Raw genomic sequence first — 21,051 nt, forward strand, 5'->3', positions numbered from 1 at the left:
TTGTTGCTTATTATTGGATATTTACCAAGTTGCCCGTGTTTTAGTGGTAACATAAATTAAGAGGCACTAAATTCAGGTGAGACCATGGAATCCCCAAACAGAGAGCTTTTTTGTAAAACATTGTGTAATTTCTTTTCTTTTTTTAAGCTTGTGATTCTATTAAGGTTATTTCCCCCTACATAAAGAGGTACCCCACCTTTTCTTTTTGCCCCCTCTCAAACTACTGTTGACCCTTGAACAATATGGGTTTGAATTGCATGGGTCACCCAGGCTGGAGTGCAATGGCATGATCATAGCTCTCTGCAGCCTTGACCTTCTGGGCTCAAGCAGTCCTCCCACCTCAGCCTACTGAGTAGCTGGGGCTGCAGGTAAGTACCACCAAGCCCGACTAATTTTTTAAATTTTTTGTAGAGGCAAAGTCTGTGCTGTGTTGCCCGGGCTGGTCTGGAACTCGTGGTTTCAAGTGATTTGAGGTCACCTTGGCCTCCCAAAGTGCTGGGATTACAGGCATGAACCACTGAGCCTGGCCTATATGTGAATTTTAAAAAATAAATCCATTGAAAAATTTTTGGGAGATTTGCAACAATTTGAAAAACAGACAAACCACAAAGCCTAGAAGTATGGCCAAAAATAACAAAATGTTAGGTATATTATGAATGCATAAAGTATATGTAGATACTAATCTGTTTGATCTTTTACTACCATAAAATATATACAAATCTATTGTAAAAAAATGTAAATTTTTTCCAAACTCATACACTTTTAGCCTGTATATACATGGTGCCATTTGCAATCTAAGAGAAAGGCAAAGATGAAGTATTAAATCATAACTGCATAAAATTGGTACATACTGGCCGGACTTGGTGGCTCATGCCTGTAATCCTAGCACTCTGGGAGGCTGACGCAGGAGGATCGCTTGAGTTCAGGAGTTCAAGACCAGCCTGAGCAAGAGCGAGACCCTCTCTATACTAAAAATAGAACAGTTAGCCGGGGATCATGGCAGGCACCTGTAGTCCCAGCTACTTGGGAGGCTGAGGCAGGAGGGTTTCTTGAGCCCAGGAGTTTGAGGTTACTGTGAGTTATAGTGACTTCACTGCACTCTACCAAGGGCAACAGAGCCAGACTGTCTCAAAAATCAACAAAAACAATGTACTACTGTAGTAATTTTGTACCTACCTCCTGTTGCTATTGCAGTGAGCCCAAGTGTTGTAAGTATCCACTTAAGATGCCTTGTGATACATGAGCAGTTCATCTCTCCAGTAAATTGCTTATTGCAATAAAAAAACGAATTTTCATCATGTTCAGTGCAATACCATAATCCTTGTATAACGGTGGGACCCATATAAAGTGCCATTAGTGATGCTGGAAGTGCTCCCATAAGCAGAGAAAAGTAATGACATGACAAGAAAAAGTTGAGATGTGCCATAGATTGAGGTCTGCAGCTGCAGTTGCCCATTATTTCAAGGTAAATGAGTCCAACACAAGGACCATTTCAAAAAAAGGAAAGAAAATTTGGGAAGCCATCGCCGCAGGTACACCAGCAGGTGTGAAAACCTTGTACTTTTTCTAGAATAGAAAATACTGTTGTATCTCTTGTTGAAAATGCAGCTTTCATTATATATAGATACAGGTTTGCTAAAAGAAAGGCATACCTATAGACTCTAACATTTGAGAAAAAGCAAAGTCATTATATGACAACTAAAGCAAAGGGAAAGTGAATGATATAAAGCTGGAGGATTTAATGCCAGCAAAGGATGGTTTGTTAGAAATGTGGAGAAAGGCAAAGAAGTAAAAAAATTTTTAAATTTTTAAAGGGTGGTTTAATAATTTTAGAGGTTTGGCCTTAAAAATGTCAAGATATCAGGAGAAATAGCATCTGCCAAACCAAGAGGCAGCAGGTGAGTTCTCAGGTGCCATTAAGAAAATCATTGAGGAAAAAAGATAGCTGTCTGAACAGATTTTTTTTTGGAACTGGGGAGACAGGATATGGCTCTGTCACTCTGGCTAGAGTGCAGTGGCATCATCATAACTCACTGAAACCTCAAACTCCTGGGCTCAAACAGTCCTCTTGCCCAAGCTGTCTGAGTAGCTGGGGCTACAAGTGTGTGCTACCATGCCTGGCTAATTTTTCTATTTTTTGTAGAGACAGGGTCTCGCTTTTGCTCAGGGTGGTCTTGGACTCCTAACCTCAAGCAATCCTCCCTCCTTGACCTCCCAAAGTGCTGGGAGTATAGGCTTGAGCCACTGTGCTTGGCCTTGTCTGAGCAGGTTTTTAATGTAGACGATAGTGCCCTATTTTGGGGGAAAAAAGTGCCACAAGGACTTTAATTAGTAAGGAAAAGAGGCAAGCACCAGGGTTTAAGACAGGGAGGGATAGGTTAACTCTGCTGTTTTGTGCAAATGCAGTTGGATTTATGGTCAGGATTGCCCTCTTGAAGGGAAGAGATAAATGCCAGCTGCCAGTCTTTTGTTGTTAAGCAAGGAGACCTAGACAGCAAGAACCCATTTCTGTATTGGTTCCACCAATGCATTGTCCCTGAAGTCAAGAAGTACCTTGCTAGTAACCAACTGCCTTTTTTTTTTTTTTTTTTTTTGAGACATAGTCTCACTCTGTTGCCCAGGCTAGAGTGCCGTGGCGTTGGCCTAGCTCACAGCAACCTCAAACTCTTGGGCTCACGCGATCCTTCTGCCTCAGCCTCCCAAGTAACTGGAACAACAGGCATGCACCACCATGCCTGGCTAATTTTTTAATATATATTTTTAGTTGTCCAGCTGATTTCTTTCTATTTTTTAGTAGAGACGGGGTCTCGCTCTTGCTCAGGCTGGTCTCGAACTCCTGAGGTCAAATGATCCACCCGCCTCGGCCTCCCAGGGTGCTAGGATTACAGGTGTGAGCCACCGTGCCCGGGCCCCACTGCCTTTTAAAGTTCATTTGATGTTGGACAATGCCCCTGGCCACCCAGAACCCCATGAGTTCAGCACTGAAGGCATCAAAGTTGTCTACTTGCCCCCAAACACAATATCCCTAATTCAGCATCTAGATCCAGGGAGTCATGAGGACCTTTAAGGCTCATTAAAACACAGTACTCTATGGAGAGGATTGTCAATGCTATGGAAGAGAACCCCAACAGAGTGAACATCATGAAAGCCTAGAAGGATTACACCACTGAAGATGCCATCATTGTTATAGAAAAAGCCATGAAAGCCATCAATCCCAAAACATTAAGATCCTGCTAGAGAAAACTGTGTCCAGATGTTGTACATGACTTCAGAGGATTTAAAGCAGAGCCAGTCAAGGAAATTATGAAAGAGATTTTGGCTATGGCAAGGGCTAATAGACAGCACACCAGAGGAATTAACAGAAGATGATCTGATGGCGATGAGTGCTTGCAAACCAATACCAGACATTGAAGAAGCAGTAGTACCAGGAAACATGTTGACATTAAACAGTCTAGCAGAAGTGTTCTGATTATTCAAGACTGCTCTTGACTTCTTTTCCAACATGGACCATTCTGTGATATGGGCACTGAGACTAAAGCAAATGGTGACAGAAGGATTGGTACTGTATAGAAACATGCTTAGGGAAAAAAAGCAGTGGCTGGGTGCAGTAGTTCACACCTGCAATCCCAGCACTTTGGGAGGCCAAGGCAGGAGAATTGCTTCAGCCCAGGAGTTCCAGACCAGACTGGGCAACATAGTGAGACCCTGTCTCTACAAAAAATTAAAAAATTTAGCTGGGTGTGGGGGTACGCAGGGAGACTGAGGTGGGAGGATCGTTTGAGTCCTGAAATTCAAGGTTACAGTGGGCCATGATTGCACTGTGGCACTAAAGCCTGTGCAACAGAGTGAGACCCTGTCTCTTTAAAAAAAAAAAAGAAGAAGAAAGAAAGAATGAAAAGGCAAGAAAGACAGAAATTATGATGTATTTATATAAATTTACATCAAGCATCCCTGTCTCTTCTGCCTCTCCTTTCACCTCCTCTACCTCTACCACCCCTGAGACAGCAAGACCAACCCCTCCTCTCAACGTGAAGGCAATGAGGATGAGGACCTATAACATGATCCGTGTTCACTTAATGAATAGTAAACATATTTTCTCATACGATTTTTTAAATAACATTTTCTCTAGCTTACTTTATTATAAGCATATAGTATATGCTTATAGTATATAGTGTATATATATATGCACATATATATATATATAGTATATAATACAATGTACAAAATATCTGTTACTAGACTGTTTATGTTATTAGTAAGACTTCCAGTCAATGGCAGGCTATTAGTTAAGGTTTGGGGAGTCAAAAGTTATATATTCTGGATCCTAATCCCTTATATATATGATTTGAAAGTATTTTCTCTTTTTGCTCTTTTTTCATTCTCTTGATAGCATCCTTTGTTGCACATTAGTTTTTAATTTTGATGAAGTGTAATTTATCTACTTTTCACTTTATTGTCTATGCTTTTGATACCATATCCAAGAAATTCTTGCTAAATCCAGTGTCCTGAAGCTTTTCCCATTTTCTTCTAAAATTTTATAGTTTTAGGTCTTCTTAGGTTTAGGTCTTTGGTCCATTTTGAGTTAATTTTTGTATATGGTGTAAAATAACGTTCCAACTTCATTCTTTTCATGTGTGTATCTGGTTTTCCTGGTGCCTTTCCTCATTGACTGATTTTGGCACCCTTGTCCAAAATCATTTGCCTATATATGGGAGGGTTTGTTTCTCGGTTCTCTGTTCTATTCCATAAGTTTATGTGTCGATCTTTATGCCAGTACCACAGTATTTTGTTTTGCAGGAAGTTCTGAAATTAGTGTGAATCCCCCAACTTTGTACTTTTTTTCCCAAGATTTTTTGGCTATTCAGGATACCTTTAGATTCCATGTGAATTTGAGGATGGATCTTTAGATTTTTGCAAAGATTGTCATTGGGATTTTAATAGGACCATTTGTTTTTAACTGATTCTAATGCATAGATCTCCTTGTGCTATAGCAGTGTAGCTATTTAAGATTTTAAGGGCTCTAAATTTTTAAATGAAGTCTTCTGAAGGGTAGTACACATTATAGATCTGAAATCACAATCCAACTTGGATTTAGATTATGCATAAGGGATTCCCTTACATCTTTTGCCTGTATCTTCCCTTTTGGTAAGAACACATACAGAAAGTAGACAGCTGCCTCCATGGGGAAATAATATTTGACATGGATATATCTTAGGAATTGTGTCTCTTTTCTAGGTAATTGAAAAATTTATAAAACCAGCACTAGCTGGTTTTAGGGTGACTACTTTAAAACTTTCATGCTATCAAAATGTCACTCCAAATTGAGAATAATTCATTTTTAAAGAATAGTAAGGCCAGGCCTGGTGGCTCACGTCCATAATCTCAGTACTTTGGGAAGCTGGGGTAGGAGATTGCTTGAGCCCAGGAGTTTGAGACCAGCCTGGACAACATAGCAAGACCCTATCCCTAAAAAGAAAAAAACAAAAAGTAAAAAGAACAATTAGCCAGGTGTGGTGGCACATGCCTGTAGTTCCAGCCACTCAGGAGGCTGAGGTGGGAGGATCACTAGAGCCCAGGAGTTTGAAGCTGCAGTGAGCTGTGATTGTGCTCCTGCATTCCAGTCTGGGCAACAGAGCAAAACCCTGTCTGAAAAAAAAGAATATTAAGCCATAATTCATGGTAGTGTATAAAAGTAAAATTTTCTTCCATTTTAGCATGCCAATGAAGATGTGGAAAGAATGTTACTAGGAAACAAGTGTGATATGGATGATAAAAGAGTTGTACCCAAAGGAAAAGGAGAACAGGTAAAAATTTCTGAATGGAAATGTATGCTGCCCTTTCTTTGTAAAGATAATGTTGCTTCTGATTATTTTTACAGTAGTGGTTATGGAGTACACTGTGAGCTAGTCATATAATTTTTTAAATGCTTGTTGGAAACAATAGTTTATCACTTGAGTGAATTTTTTTTAGTACATATTCAGCATGTATATGAGAGTCAAATCTGTGACCTTATTTTTAGCTTTATTTAAACCTACAAAGAGGTGAAATATAAATCAGTGATTATCAGTTTTTTAACTTAGAACTTTAAAGAAAGGTATCAATTAGTATGATTCCTGTGTGTGTATCAATTGCTGTGATTCAGAAGCCTGTGATGAGCAGAAATTAGACCACATTGAGCTTCTCTTAAGTTTGCCCCCAGAGTAAAATATCTGATTTAGAATATCTGAAATAAACTCTTGGGGTAAAGAGAGGATTATTTTGGTTACTTTTCTTTTGTTTGTTTTTTTAAAAGAGCTTGACTTATTTAAATAATTTGTTTTATATATTCTAGTTGGAATCACTGCCTCCAAAATATGATTAATATTTGCTCTAAGATGTTAAAGTCATTCAGTTGGCCCCATACTTGATCATTTTATGATGATATTTTGCTTCTGTTTTAGATTGCAAGGGAGCATGGTATTAGGTTTTTTGAGACTAGTGCAAAAGCAAATATAAACATCGAAAAGGCGTTCCTCACATTAGCTGAAGATATCCTTCGAAAGGTAAGTTCCTATTTTTACTTCCTACTGAGATACCTGAGTTATCTCAGTTGAATATTTCATCTCTTCTGAACTACTGACTTTACATACAAAATTGGAGTTTGGGAACTGTTGTTCCTAGAAGGTTACCCATTACCAATGTCTAGTCCTCCAAAGTGAAGAAAGGGCTGAGGGAAGCAGAGCAACGCCATCTGGAAATCTGAAGGATCTAGTCAGTGGTAACAGTATCCTGAGCTCCCACAGTCAGACTGTCTAGTCCCCCATTCTGTACTCTTTATTTCAACTTTTTATCTTGCTCCAGCTTTTTGTTATCTTGGACTCTTTCTTTCCTTTTTTTAAAAATCTCCCCTTTATTTCTAATTGGACTCATTTCTTTTATTAGGTCAATTGCATTCTCATAGATAATTTTAAAAAATTTAAGAAGTGCATCTAGGCTAGGCAGGGTGACGCACACCTGTAATCCTAGCACTTTGGGAGGCCAAAGGTGGGAGGATTGCTTGAGGCCAGGAGTTTAAGACCAGCATGGACAACAAAGTGAGACCTCACCTCTACAAAAAATTAAAAATTAGCTGAACATGGTGGTTCATGCCTGTAGTCCCAGCTACTTGGGAGGCTGAGGCGGGAGGATCACTTGAGCCCAGGAGTTTGTGGCTGCAGTGAGGTATGATCATGCCACTGCACTCCAGCTTGGGACACAGGGCAAGGCCCAGGTTGTAGGAGGGGAGAAAAAGTACATCTATTATATGTAGTTACTGCTACAGAATCACTGTTCTGCCATATAGTCACTTCTAAGGCAAATAATAAAAGGCATGTGTAGATTCTGTATGTGCTGGTGATGAAACATTATTCCAGTACTTACAGTCCAGGTAAAGACCCAGGATATGACTAACAGGAGTCTTCACAGAACTTACTGAAACACCCTTGTCTCTGTGTTCCTTCTCTTTCTGGGCTTTTTGGTCTTCCCCATGCTTTCTGCTTACTTTCTGTCTATGCTGTGTCCTTTGATCTTCTCAACGGTTTTGGCATTTTTTTTTAATAGTACTGTATAAGTCATTATATAATTTGTGCTCCAGTGAAGTAGAGCTTCCTTACTGTCATATTAAAGGTTTAAAATATGAATACACCAGGCTGGGCGCGGTGGCTCATGCTTGTAATTCTAGCACTCTGGGAGGCCGAGGTGGGAGGATTGCTTGAGCTCAGGAGTTTGAGGTTGTTGTGAGCTAGGCTGACACCACGGCACTCTAGCTCAGGTGAGAGAGCGGGACTCCGTCTCAAAAAAAAAAAAAAAAAAGTATGGATACACCAATAAATAAAGATCTCAGTCTAGAGTCTTCCCCATGTAAACAGGCCCAAATATGAGGTAGCATTTTTTTTCACACACATATACTCTCTTCGATGTGGTGAAGTAATGTTAAAACATCAAACATAAACTTGCTGCACATTAGAATTAACTTTAGAATAAAGCAATTTAAAACATTTTTAACTTAATATTTGGATAGGTAATTTATTCTGATGGTTCAAACATTTAAAATAAAAAGAGAAAAAAGTACAGAGAAGTCTCCCACCCTGTTCCCTTAATGCCCTCTGTTGCCAGTTCCTCGTCCCTCCCCCAGGTAACCAGTGTAATTCATTTCCTAGTTATTGCTATGAGTAAATATTAATATATATTCTTATTCCCTCCCACTCCCCTTTTAAATAGATTTTGTCATCTTTTTTCACTTACTATAAGTGAAATATTCTACTTTTTAAGTAAATTGCGTGCTACTCCTTTGAAGGGTTATATCATAATTGGACAGGTCTCCTGTGAGGAACATTTAAATTATTTTCAACCTCATGTGCTCATAAACTGTTTGTAGTGCTTTTTTTTTTTTTTTTTTAAGAAACAGGATCTTGTTCTGTCACCAGGCTGGAGTACGGTGTTGTGATCATAGCTCATTGTAACCTCAAACCCTGGGCTCAAAGGATCCTCCTGCCACAGCCCCCTGAGAAGCTAGGACTACAGGCGCGCTTCCACTCCCGGCTAATTTTTTTATTTTTATTTTTTTCGTAGAGACTGGGTCTTGCTCTGTTGCCAAACTGGTCTTGAACTCCTGGCCTCAAGAGATCCTCCCAGCTTTGGCCTCCCAAAGCATTGGGATTACAGGTGTGAGCCACTGTGCCTGGCCCATAATCTTATATTTAAATAATTTTGCATGTGTAAACATATTTGAAGGACAAATTTCCAGAAGTGGTCAAGGAACATATGTGTATATTTCCAATTTAGATACATGCCACCAAATTCTGTCATGTGGTTGTACCAATTTATACCTCCACTAGCAGCATATGGGAATGTCTGTTTATTCATTCCCCGGCCAGCACAGTGGGTTTACAAGACTCAGATCTTTCCCAATCTGACAGGTTAAAAAATGTAGTTTAATTTGCAACTGTTAAGATTAAGACTGAGCATTTTAAAAAATATATTTAGAGCTGGGTGCAGAGGTGTGTGCCTATAGTCCCACCTGTTTGGGAGGCTGATACAGGAGAATCACTTGAACCTAGGAGTTCAAGACCACCTTTGGCAACATAGGGAGACCCTGTCTATGAATGAGTGAATGAATGAAAAAATCATTGCTTAAGAATCACTTTGCATTTCCTTTTCTATAAACTTTTGTTTATTCCTTTGCAAAGTTTTTCTATTTGGTTTTTGACCTTTTCTTATTTTTAGATAGGAGCCAGCTTAAAGTTGTATTTAATAAACTTAATTAATACTTTGGCTCTAACATATTTTGCCCTGCAAGAGATTCCCCCCTGCCTTTTTTTTTTTTTTAAAAGAATCTATTTGAAGAATCCAAGTTAAATTCTAAAAAGATGGGCTGTGTGAGTGGGATGCTAAGTAAATAAATGTTACTAGCACCCATATGTCTTAAAACTGATCCATACCGGAAGTTCCTAGAGAAAGAATATTTCCTGTGCAACTATATTATTTGCTTGCTAGGTGCTAGGCTTCCTCTTTTCTCTTCTTTTTTCTCAAAGATTTGTATTAGGAGCAAAGTCACTTTTACAGGAAAACCCTGCAAAGGTCTTTTTAATGCATAACTTGCTGCTTTCACATATAGGGAGGAGAAGAATCCCATCAGGCAGGTAGAGTAGGCAGGTAAGTTCTAAGGGCAGGTAGAAATTTCACCTTAGTATGAGGTAAGTAGGCTACTTGAATTTTTTAAATATTTTAATTTTTTCACCTTGGACTACCCAAGACCTTATTGTTTCCATGAGAGAGTAAGTTCTCAGGTACTTCGCTTTTAAAATTCCATTCATGATGAACTCCTGTTACATACAACAGTGTGGATAAATCTCACAGACTGATACTGGATAAGGAAGTCAGATGCAAAAGAATACATTACTGTGGTGCCATGTATATGAAGTTTAAGAATAGAAAAAAAAACTCTGATGATAGAAAGGAGAATATTGGTTAACTTTAAGAGAGTAGTCCTGACTGGAAAGGGGCATGAGGGAGCCTTCTTGAGGGTATTGTGTTCTGTATCTTGATCTGGTGGTTTCACAGTATATACTAAAAAATACATCAAGCTGTACACTTAAGATTGTGTACTTTTCTGTATATAACTTGCCACTTTAAAAACTTTTTTCATATATAAAGTAGGGGGCATGCTGTTTAAAATAGTGTATTCTTCTGATTTTAATAGTAACATTCAATGTTGGGAAAATACAGGATTATATTATACAAAGAGGAAAATGAAATCACCCACAAACCTGTCACTTAATGGTCGCTACTGTAATTTAACATTTTGTTGTATATTCTTTGGTTTTTTTTTCTGTATCCATTTTCAACATAAAGTATGTAACTTTGCATTTTACTGCACTCTTTTTTGCTTAATCATAGTTGAGATTGCCTTTTTAAAATCATGGTACAATTGGGCCAGGTGCAATGGCTCACACCTATAATCTGAGCACTTTGGGAGGCCAAGGCAGTAGGATTGCTTAAGGCCAGGAGTTCCAGACCAGCCTGAGCAAGAGTGAGACACCGTCTCTACAAAAAATTGAAAAATTAGCCAGGCATGGTGGCGCATGCCTGTAGTCCCATCTGCTCTGGAGGCTGAGGCAGAAGGATCTCTTGAGCCCAGAAGTTTCAGGTTGCATACAGTGAGCTATGATGACACCATTGTACTCTAGCCCAGGTGACAGAGCAAGACCCTGAAAAACCAAAACAAAACAAAAAACTATGGTACAATTTTAAAACCTCTTCACTTCTCTAAAGTTAGACATATGCAACTTTGGTTTTGTATAACCTGCTTGATAATGCCTTGTGCTAAACTGACTCAGAGGTCAGAGGTAGGAGGTAACAAAATCTATTCAAAAGAGTGAGAACAGAGAAGATCGCAGAAGCTTTACAAAGGGATGCCAGGAAATGTCTACAACATTTCACAGCTAGGAGGAAGCAAACAAAATAAAGATCAAAAACAGAGCTTCTAAGTCTTTACTTTGCATGTAGGGAAAACCATCTCATGTGACTGTAATTGAATTTTGTTGCATAAATTGACATTTATGAGAATATTTCTGTTGAATCTTGATTTTTCCATGGCAATGTTTTTTCATGGGTTACTTTCCTTGTGTGTTTGTTCCAGACCCCTGTAAAAGAGCCCAACAGTGAAAATGTAGATATCAGCAGTGGAGGAGGCGTGACAGGCTGGAAGAGCAAATGTTGCTGAGCGTTCTCCTGTTCCATCAGTTGCCATCCACCACCCCGTTTTCTCTTCTTGCTGCAAAATAAACCACTCTGTCCATTTTTAACTCTAAACAGATATTTTTGTTCCTCATCTTAACTATCCAGTCCACCTATTTTATTTGTTCTTTCATCTGTGACTGCTTGCTGACTTTATCATAATTTTCTTCAAACAAAAAAATGTATAGAAAAATCATGTCTGTGACTTCATTTCTAAATGTACTTGCTCAGCTCACCACTGCATTTCAGTTGTATTATAGTCCAGTTCTTCTTATCAACATTAAAATCTATAGCAATCATTTCAAATCTATTCTGCAAATTGTATAAGAATAAAAGTTAGAATTAACAATTTTATTTTGTACAACAGTGGAATTTTCTGTCATGGATAATGTGCTTGAGTCCCTATAATCTATAGACATGTGATAGCAAAAGAAAAGCCAGGAAAACACTCATTTTCGCCTTGAATATGTAAATGGATTAATTTTGTCCTGTGCCTTATGTGGAAAGGAACTTCTTTGGTTTTCCTTTTTTGTTTTGGTGGAAGCATGTGCAGGAGACATATCATCCAAACATACACTATTCAAATGTTTGTGGTTTGCTTGGCTGTAATTTTCAAAGTAGTTAACTGAGGACAAAGGGTAATGCAGAAATGATAGCTTTGGTTTGCTGAGTCTCATTTTAAGTGGCCTTGGTATTTAAAACTATTCCTGCCACCATTTCTTCTCCTTGGCCACGTTTTCCTCGCTCCTCCTCTTCCTGCATGCTGCTTTATTTGCTTCTCCCTCCCACACCACCTCAAGGTATGAGTTATTTAAGAATGAAAGGGGCAGACTAGTAGGTTTGTCAAGTTTAATATAAAGCACTGATTTAACTTGCTAAGTAAACTGAAAGATAAGTTCTAACTGCCTATTATCCAATGTCAGTTAATTGGTGTCTTCCCCTCATTTGCTCTCTCCCTAAAACCTGTGTTCCAGATTCCTTCATTCGCTGTTTTACTTGTATGTTCTCTTCTCCTCTCTTTGTTCCCTTCCTGTCTACCCATTGAGTTTATGAAATGGAAGAGTTAACTTGCATGCACTAGTGTTTGGAGGGTGTTGTGGTTTGTCTTTCTAATTAGGTGTATAGCCTATTCACTTTCCTAGAATAAATCTCTTAACCTAAATTTGAGTAGTCTCCATTTTGGCAACTCCTCTAGCAGTTTGGTAGCCCAGTAAAGGTTGTTTTTAAAAAAAACAAAATTGGGGAAGGAGGAGTGAATTTTATTAACATGTTTGCCAAATGTATTGAGATTTGGCCTCTGAAGAACACTTTTTCAGTGTTAAGTTGTCTTTACCTTAAGATTTAGAAGTACTTTAGAATATTACTAATTTTAAGTCGTGTCTTCACATCCTTTTGGAAAGCTTGTATTACCATGATTTGGGAAAAAAGGACAACAAAAGGCATTTCATGTAAAGATAAGATCTCTCGCTTTCTCTAACCCTGTCCTTTTTTCACTTTATTTTTCTAGTTTTGCTTCATTGCTTATCATTAGGATAGGGTAAGTTAAGTTTGCTATGCTGCTAGCATCCTAAGATGATACCTTTGTTGAAATAATTGTGAATAGCATGATTCATTTCTAGCAGAGGCTGAGTTTAGGACAGCAGCTTCCATTGAAAAGTCTCTCTGTGTTGTGAATAGCATTTTAATGACCTCTTGGCTCACATAAACAACATAGGGACGTATCTGCTATGAAAATCCATGAGTTTCAGATAGTGCCCTAAAAACAATTTTATATGCCTCACTGGTTGTTGTTCTTAGGTTTTTCCCTCACTTGACTTTATCATTGTTTACTAGTAAAAAGCAGCATTGCCAAATAATCCCTAATTTTCCAGTAAAATAAAATGAGATGATGTTAAGCTTTTCAAAAAGTTTTAGATTAAACCTGTTGTTAGATTAACTTTAATGTATTTGTTGCTTCCCTTTATCTGGAATGTGGCATTAGCTTTTTTATTTTTAACCCTCTTTAATTCTTACTGAACTTAATGACTTAAGGTTTGAGAGCTAAACACTGGGATTTTTGGGTAACAGACTGACAGTTTTGTTTGCATAATTATAATCGGCATTGTACATAGAAAGGACATGGCTACCTTTTGTTAAATCTGCACTTTCTAAATATCAAAAAAAAAAGGGAAATGGAGTATAAATCAATTTTTGTATAATCTGTTTGAAACATGAGTTTTATTTGCTTAATATTAGGGCTTTGCCCCTTTTCTGTAAGTCTCTGGGGATCCTGTGTAGAAGCTGTTCTCATTAAACACCAAACAGTTAAGTCCATTCTCTGGTACTAGCTACAAATTCGGTTTCATATTCTACTTAACAATTTAAATAAACTGAAATATTTCTAGATGGTCTACTTCTGTTCATATAAAAACAAAACCTGATTTCCAACTGTGTGATTTGGTTTTCATTTATTTATGGAGTTGGAGGATTACTTCTGAAAACAATGCAAAATAGCAAACTAAATATTAAAGAGTAGCAAAAATAGAAGGAAAATAACTTTCTCAACAATGGCAAACTGGGAAGGCAATTTCAAGAACTATCTTTAGGCCGGGCACGGTGGCTCACGCCTGTAATCCTAGCACTCTGGGAGGCCGAGGCGGGTGGATCGCTCGAGGTCAGGAGTTCGAGACCAGCCTGAGCAAGAGTGAGACCCCCGTCTCTACTAAAAAAAAAAATAGAAATTATCTGGCCAACTAAAATCTATACAGAAAAAATTAGCCGGGCATGGTGGCGCATGCCTGTAGTCCCAGCTACCCGGGAGGCTGAGGCAGTAGGATCGCTTAAGCCCAGGAGTTTGAGGTTGCTGTGAGCTAGGCTGATGCCACAGCACTCAACTCTAGCCCGGGCAACAAAGCGAGACTCTGTCTCAAAAAAAAAAGAAAAAAAGAACTATCTTTGGTAAGAAACTACATAAAAATAGAATTATCTCTAGGACACTAAAGCAGAATCATCCTGGTGTCAAAATAGGAGATGCCACGATCCTAGTCACCCTCAGCTAACTGTGCCAAAGGCCAACTACAACCGAAGTCGGCTGATTTCCCCAGGGGGACCAAGCTAGACTCCCCATACTGGAGGACAAAGCCTTATTTCAGCAGTGACTGACCTCTTATTTAATAAATGCATAGCATTTCCTGCTTTTGTGAACCATAGTGACAGCTTTGGTTTTATGTATAGTATTGGCAAAAGAAATGTTTGATAAGTCAATAATTAGTCAATAATAAATACTTGTTGACAAGATTATCTCTTCTGGGAGGATGCTGTGTAGAGGTTTTCTCATATGCAGAGCTTTTACGAATAACTGGAGTGCTTTTAATGCTGTCCCATTCCCTCCCTGCCCCATCATACTTACACTTCTGTGTCTAGGGTGGGGCCTATAATTCTCCCTTTTAGATAGGGATATAGGATATGGTCCATGCCCTTAAATTTATGGTCTAGTTTAGAAGGAAAAAGTAATCAGCTAAGCATATAGAAGAGCCAGATAGTTGTGATCCACATTTTAATTAAGTGCTATATTAATATTAATGGAAGAGCAAGTTCAGTTGGTAAGATTAGTTGGGATGGCTTTTTGAGAGAGGAGGGACATGAATTGATGCTTGGATGTGTAGATTCATTAGCTAGGGCAGAGGGGAGGTCCTTGGAAGAAGAGACCACAGAGGTTTGGCTTTGTGAGAAAGCAGAAGTCCAGGGGGGAGTCATGATAAGCTCTTGCCCGTGGTGAGAGCAGTGTGTTGTAGGAAAACACGTCTAGATGAGTTGGAAGAGGAGGAACAAGGGTTCTAGAGGTCACATGGGAAGTTGTATTAATCAAGGTTTGAATAGGACCTGGCTAAAATGGCAGAGGGAAATGCCGTGAAAGGGCAAAGGCAGTATGTGAGCGGAAAGTACTTGTGATCCTCCTAGGTGCTGTGGTGCCGTTCTGTGTCTTCAGTGCCCTGACGAAGTAGGGCCCATCTTACAGGTTGAGAAGCTGCCTCAGATTAAGTAATTTCAGGTTGCACAACCAGTTGGTGCTGGAGTTAGGTTTTGAAATCAAGCCTGACACCAATTTTCATATTCTCACTTTGCTGGAACACAGTTGCTCAGGAGGAGGTCCTGAGGTTTGTCATAATGATTGTCATGGGGTAATAAACAAGTGCCGGAGCCAACAGAAAACTCGAATGCTAGAGTGTAGTCTTATGTGGTTAATGTAACCATTTAGCCTGACCTTGGTACCTCCTAACAAGCAGTAATAGTTTGAAAAATACTTAACTCGGTTTATTGTTTTTGTTTTAAATCTATATTACCCTCACCACTTTGATCATTTTATTGTTTCATCCTAGTCTAAACCATCTTTTGGCTGAAAGTAAATAAGGCAGTGGCTTTTTACAAATTTCTTAATTAGCTTTCTGAGACTCTAGTTTGAGGGGGATGTCTGTTGCTTAATAATGGCTATGACAGTAATAGTGGTAAAATAACTCAAAATAGAGGCAAGGGGAGAGAAGGGAGTTGGATACAGTGTATGCCAGCTTCCTGGGTGGGTTTGAGATAGTTTATAATAAATGACTAGTACAGTATGACTTGAAATAAGACCAGGAGCCATGCAGGGTGCAAATGAAAGAGTGCTTTGCTGGTACGGTGAGTTCAGGTCTGAGATTGCCACCACCAAGATAAAAAGGGAGGCGTGTATTCCCGTTGCATCTAGTTAAACAGCATAACAGTTGGCAAGGAGAGAACATCTCTAGCATAAAAGTCAGGAATTTTTACTATTAATAATGGGTAATTGAAGCTGAATGCAGTGGCACACACCTGTAGTCCCAGGTACTCGGGAGGCTGAGACAGGAGGATCGCTTGAGTCCAGGAGTTGGAGCCCAGCCTGAGCAACATAGTGAGACTCAGTCTCTTATTTTTTTTTTCCCTGAGACATGGTCTAGCTTTGTTGCCCAGGCTGGAGTACAGAGGTACGATCATAGCTCACTGCACCCTCGAATTCCTGGGCTCAAGCGATCCTCCTGCCTCAGCCTCCTGAGTAGCTGGGAGGTACATGCCACCACACCCAGTTAATTTTTTTCAATTGAATACAAAGTGAAAATGTCTCCAGTGCAGGCTTATCAAATGCATAAGTTTGCTTATTTGCCTCTATCATTTATTGTGAAACACAAGAGTAAATAGTAAGTCCATGATGATGCTTGTTCAGGGAGTTGAAGTAATAAAATCTCTTATGTTTATAGCTTTATGGGAATCTGACTTGTAGGCATAATTTATTGCTTCTTAAAGGGTAATTGACATTTCATTAGATTCTAAAATAGTCTGGTCTTTTGACTGGAACTAGAGTGTAGTCACTTCAAGATAAGCTCTCTAGTGAATGCTTGAAATACAGGTTTTTAGTGTTAAATGAAAAAGATCCATTTGCTGTAGACACAAGGTGTGCAGTTAGCAGAGTAGATGTTGCTTTGAAAGTGGCAGGACTCAAAGGAGAGGCCACTTCACATGTACCTCTTTTGAAGTGCCTGAAGGGTTCCAGTAAAGCCTCTAAAGTTGCACATTGTAAATTGTGTAACTGGAAGATTGTGACAGGTGAAGACACTGAGTGGAACTTCCTCCAGGGGAGCATCTTGGGATGAGTTAGAAATCTAAAGTAGGTCAGGCACGGTTGCTCAGGCCTGTAATCCCAGCAATCTGGAAGGCCAAGGCCGGAGGATCACTTGAGGTCAGGAGTTCAAGACCAGCCTGAGCAAGAGCGAGACCCTGTCTCTACTAAAAAGAGAAAAATTAGCCTGGCATGATGGCACATGCCCGTAGTCCCAGCTACTCAGGAGGCTGAGGCAGGAGGATTGCTTGAGCCCAGGAGTTTGAGGTTGCTGTGGGCTATAATGACACCACTGCACTCTAGCCTGGGTGACAGAGCGAGACTCTGTCTCAAAAAACAAAAACACCGCCAGTAAGAACCCAGCAACTAGGACAGCAAAACTTATGAACAGCAAAAGTAGGTGACAAGATATTCCCACAAACCCCCAAATACAAGCAGATAGGGCCAAACCTGTGACAGAAACAAGAGCTGCATAATAGCATCCGTGCAGTCAGGCATCTGATGGATCTAGGAATTCCAAATAGCCAGCAAATACTCGAAGGCTCTGCAAGCCAATTTGAGAGCAATGGCTGGAACTGGAGGGATTTGCACACTCCAATAACAAGTGAACACAGTTCCCTTTTACCACTAAAAGTAAGGCTTCTTGAAATGGCAGATTGCAAGTTTGTGGCGGGAAATGTGTAAGAAAACAAACTCAAATCTAAGGACGTGTCAATATGGCTTAGGAGTCAACTTGGTGATGCGCACTCTGGCCAAAGATAGGACAGTTTGAACCCATCAAATATGTTTAAATTCACAAATTGTTAATGATATCAAACACACACACCCCTAATTGATCACGGTTGGAGGATACCAAGGAAACGTCTCTCCCCTCACCATAACCCTCCCCTGCTAGTAAATGAAGGAATCAACAATTAATCTTGTCTTCCTTATACAAATTATACCACTGAGTGAGTACACAGTAAATGAGATGAAGTTTGTAGAGTAGTATTCCAACAAAGAAATGAAGAAACGATAGAATTGGAATCTTATTTTATTACAATCTCTAATGAATTGATCCAGCCTCTTCAACAAGTAAATTTCAATCAGGAGTGTGAGAGAGAGAAAAGCAGGCAAAACCTCATAGTGTGTTTAGGAAAGTACAGAGGTAATACACTGTAAGGAAACTGAAGGAATGATTACCCTAAAAGGACAGGGATATTCTTAGCAGAGAGAGAAGAGCCATGACTGGTAGAGAGCATAGGGTTCCTAGGATAGTAAAATCCTATCTTCTGGCATGGATATTGGTTATAAGGGTGTTTCTTATAACAATTCATTAATCTACACATCTGTTTTATGTAGGTTTTAAAATTTGTATTATAAACTTAACTCTAAAGGGCTGTGATTGCATCTACAATTATATTGAGTTGCCCCCAATCTCCAGGACAATAGAACCAGTCTTAAAGGCTGTGCACCAAGACCATTGCTCAGAATTAGGCTTAGAAGAATTGGTCTGCTAAAGCCTTATAGTCACTGCTGATGAACACAGACCTTGTGCCTCAAGGACTGTCACTGCTGCCTCTGAAAACTATGGCTGTCACCAGTGCCAAAACTGTTGCAGAAGTGGATATTGCGTTTCGGTGGCTTCTGGTTTAGAGTCCGGGGTAGTTATGCTGGTTGGCGAAGCCCAAAATATATGACTATGTCCCCAGGTGCCAGGGAAGTGGACAAAAGGGAGGATCTCTTGTCTTCAGCTTCAATACTGAGAGATGGCCTCTGACTCTAAGATGGGGGATTAGGTACTGGAGGGACAAAAAGAGTGACAATTACCCAGTATGTTAGTGGCGTGCAAACTTTACTGCACATTAGAGTCAGCTAGGGAGTGTTTTTAAAAATGCCACTGGCAAGGTTGCACCCCAGCCCAATTAAGAGAGAATTTCTGGGGTGATAGTGGCTTTTTGTTTTTATCTTCCTATGTGATTCCCACGTGCAGCCAAGTTCATGAACCAGTATCTACATCCTGGCTACTCAAAGTGTCGTCTTCAGATCTCTGGGATTGGGATCACCTGGGAGCTTACTGCAAATGCGGAAGCTCTAATTCAACATACTCCTTATAAAAAAAAGAAGATGCGAAGAAACGTAGTCTGTCAACACAATTAGAATCGACACTGAAACAAGAGCCCGCTTCCGAGCCGGGGCAGTGGCCTCTCCCTTCATCATACGAGAAGAGCACATTTCCGTTGGGCATTTATTGGGTGCTTCTTTTGTGGTTAATTATCTTCTGTATGGCTTATCTCCTTAACAGACTGCAAGTGTGCGGTGGGCAGGGACCCGGTCTAGTCCTCTTCGCGTCTTCACAGGTCTCGGGGCGTTGTGCCCGCGGAGCAGGTGCTCGGGCCGCGGTGAGTGAACCGGGACGTCCCTTCCGTTCCTTCCCCACCACATTCGGCAGGGGCTGCACTGGCTTCCTTTTCCCCACCCCCGCGCGCAGACGTTCACATTTGTATTTTGATTTAAAGGCAACTGCAGTTAGAACTTTAAAAAACTTCACAGTTCAAACCCCAATCTACTCTTACTGACTACTTGCGGATAGTGGGCAAATTGGTTGCCACCCGTGGATTTCAGTGTCCTTGTCTCTAAAGGAGGCGGTCTAGAAAGCCTTCCAAGACTCACTCCAGCGGAAATACTCAACAGTTCTGTGGTTCCCCTTGCTGGATTAGCCAGGACTCCTGCGAGGTCGGCAGAGGGGCGTGGGCAGAAACTATAAATTAAATGTAGGGTTACTGCGCCACCTCGTGCCCGTTCCTGGGAACTGCGCTCAGCGTGCCAGGAGAGCCTTCCTGTAAGCCTGCGGTCCCCAAGCCCCGGCCGCGGGCGGGCACCCGGGCGCACAGCAGGCGGCGAGCGGCGGGAGGGCGAGCGAAGCACCCCCTGGACCCACAGCCGTTCGCCATCGCTCGCATCACTGCCCGAGCCCCGTCCCTCCGCCACCATCCACTCCCTCCCACCTGCCCTCGCCACCCCGTCAGATCAGCGGTGGCATCAGACCCTCGTAGGAGCCCGAGCCCCACTGCAAACTGCAGGTGCGAGGGATCCAGGTTGCGCTCCCCGTGAGAATCCAACGCCTGATGATCCGAGGTGGAGCCGAGGCGGCGACCCTCCCCACCAATCCTCCCTCCTCGGGAAAACTGTCTTGCACGAAACCAGTCCCTGGTGTCAAAAAGGCTGGGGACCGCTGCTGTAAGCCCATCAGGATTTTAGGGTAAACACACAATTAAATTCTGTCTCCCAACCCCCACTAAAATGGCAATAAAGGAATTTCAAAAGTATAAGCCTGTAAAGACAAAAAAAGTGGGGAGGGGGGAAGACACCTACCTGCAAGTGAGAATTTAAAATTTTATTTAAATTTAAAATTTTATTTATGTAAATATTGAAGTCTTTTAAAAATGGAAGCTGGAAAACAGAGCTAACTGACCTAGAGCATTAGTTACAACCTGAATGTCTTCACAGGGGGATGCCAGTAAGAAGTGAGCAGATTTGCCCTGACCAGTCTCAAGAGTTTCAGGATTTACAGGCAACGGGTGCTATGGAAAAAGCCAGGCAGATGGCAATAGGCTAAAAATGGGGACTCCCTGACAGTCTGTATAAGAAACAATGGGTCCTTGGGTGTCCCTTCCCACCCCTCTTTGAGGTTTATTATTTGCAGAAACGGAACCGGAGGCTCCAGTTTTGAGCACACCAGGCGCTGGGAGAGGCGAAGGTGAGTCGGAGGCTCAGAAACAAGGAAAGCCGTGCACACGAGTGTGGTGAATGACGGGCAATTCAGCTTCTTTCCTTCCTGCTTCCCTCCCTTTCCCCAAATTTTAGTAGCTGAACTTGTGTACCCAGGCAGAAGGTTAGAAAATTCTCCGGGAAACCTGGCCCGAGAGAAGACTTTACAACTACTGTCATGTCACATTGAAGTTCACCAACTAAAAGGCCCGCATTGCAAATTACTCTTTGTTGAAGGCCTCCAATCATGAGGACATGTGAACACACAAAAGGTTTCCAATCTACCAAGAAATATATATAGGAAATCATTCAAACATTAAGGAAAGTATAGGAAAATTAATAAAAAATCCACATACCTGTCACCCAGATATTTGCATCCAAGCAGATATTCAGTTCTTCATGTTAACCTAAAAGAGAGAGTAAAACAACTAACAAACAGA

The 21,051-nt window shown here is 40.6% G+C and overlaps 1 protein-coding gene across 1 annotated transcript in view; it reads left to right on the forward strand.

Moving 5' to 3' along the window:
* The window catches only part of RAB10 (RAB10, member RAS oncogene family), an 82,334-nt gene extending 68,695 nt beyond the window's left edge, over nt 1-13,639 (forward strand). The window contains exons 4-6 of the mRNA XM_045549199.1: nt 5,715-5,804; nt 6,441-6,542; nt 11,159-13,639. Coding sequence (XP_045405155.1) covers nt 5,715-5,804; nt 6,441-6,542; nt 11,159-11,242 — 276 coding nt within the window. The 3' untranslated portion in view covers nt 11,243-13,639. The remainder of the gene's footprint in view (nt 1-5,714; nt 5,805-6,440; nt 6,543-11,158) is intronic.
* The last annotated feature ends 7,412 nt before the right edge of the window (nt 13,640-21,051 follow it).

The sequence above is a fragment of the Lemur catta genome, chromosome 4 (genome assembly GCF_020740605.2).
Source record: "Lemur catta isolate mLemCat1 chromosome 4, mLemCat1.pri, whole genome shotgun sequence".
NCBI lineage: Eukaryota > Metazoa > Chordata > Mammalia > Primates > Lemuridae > Lemur > Lemur catta.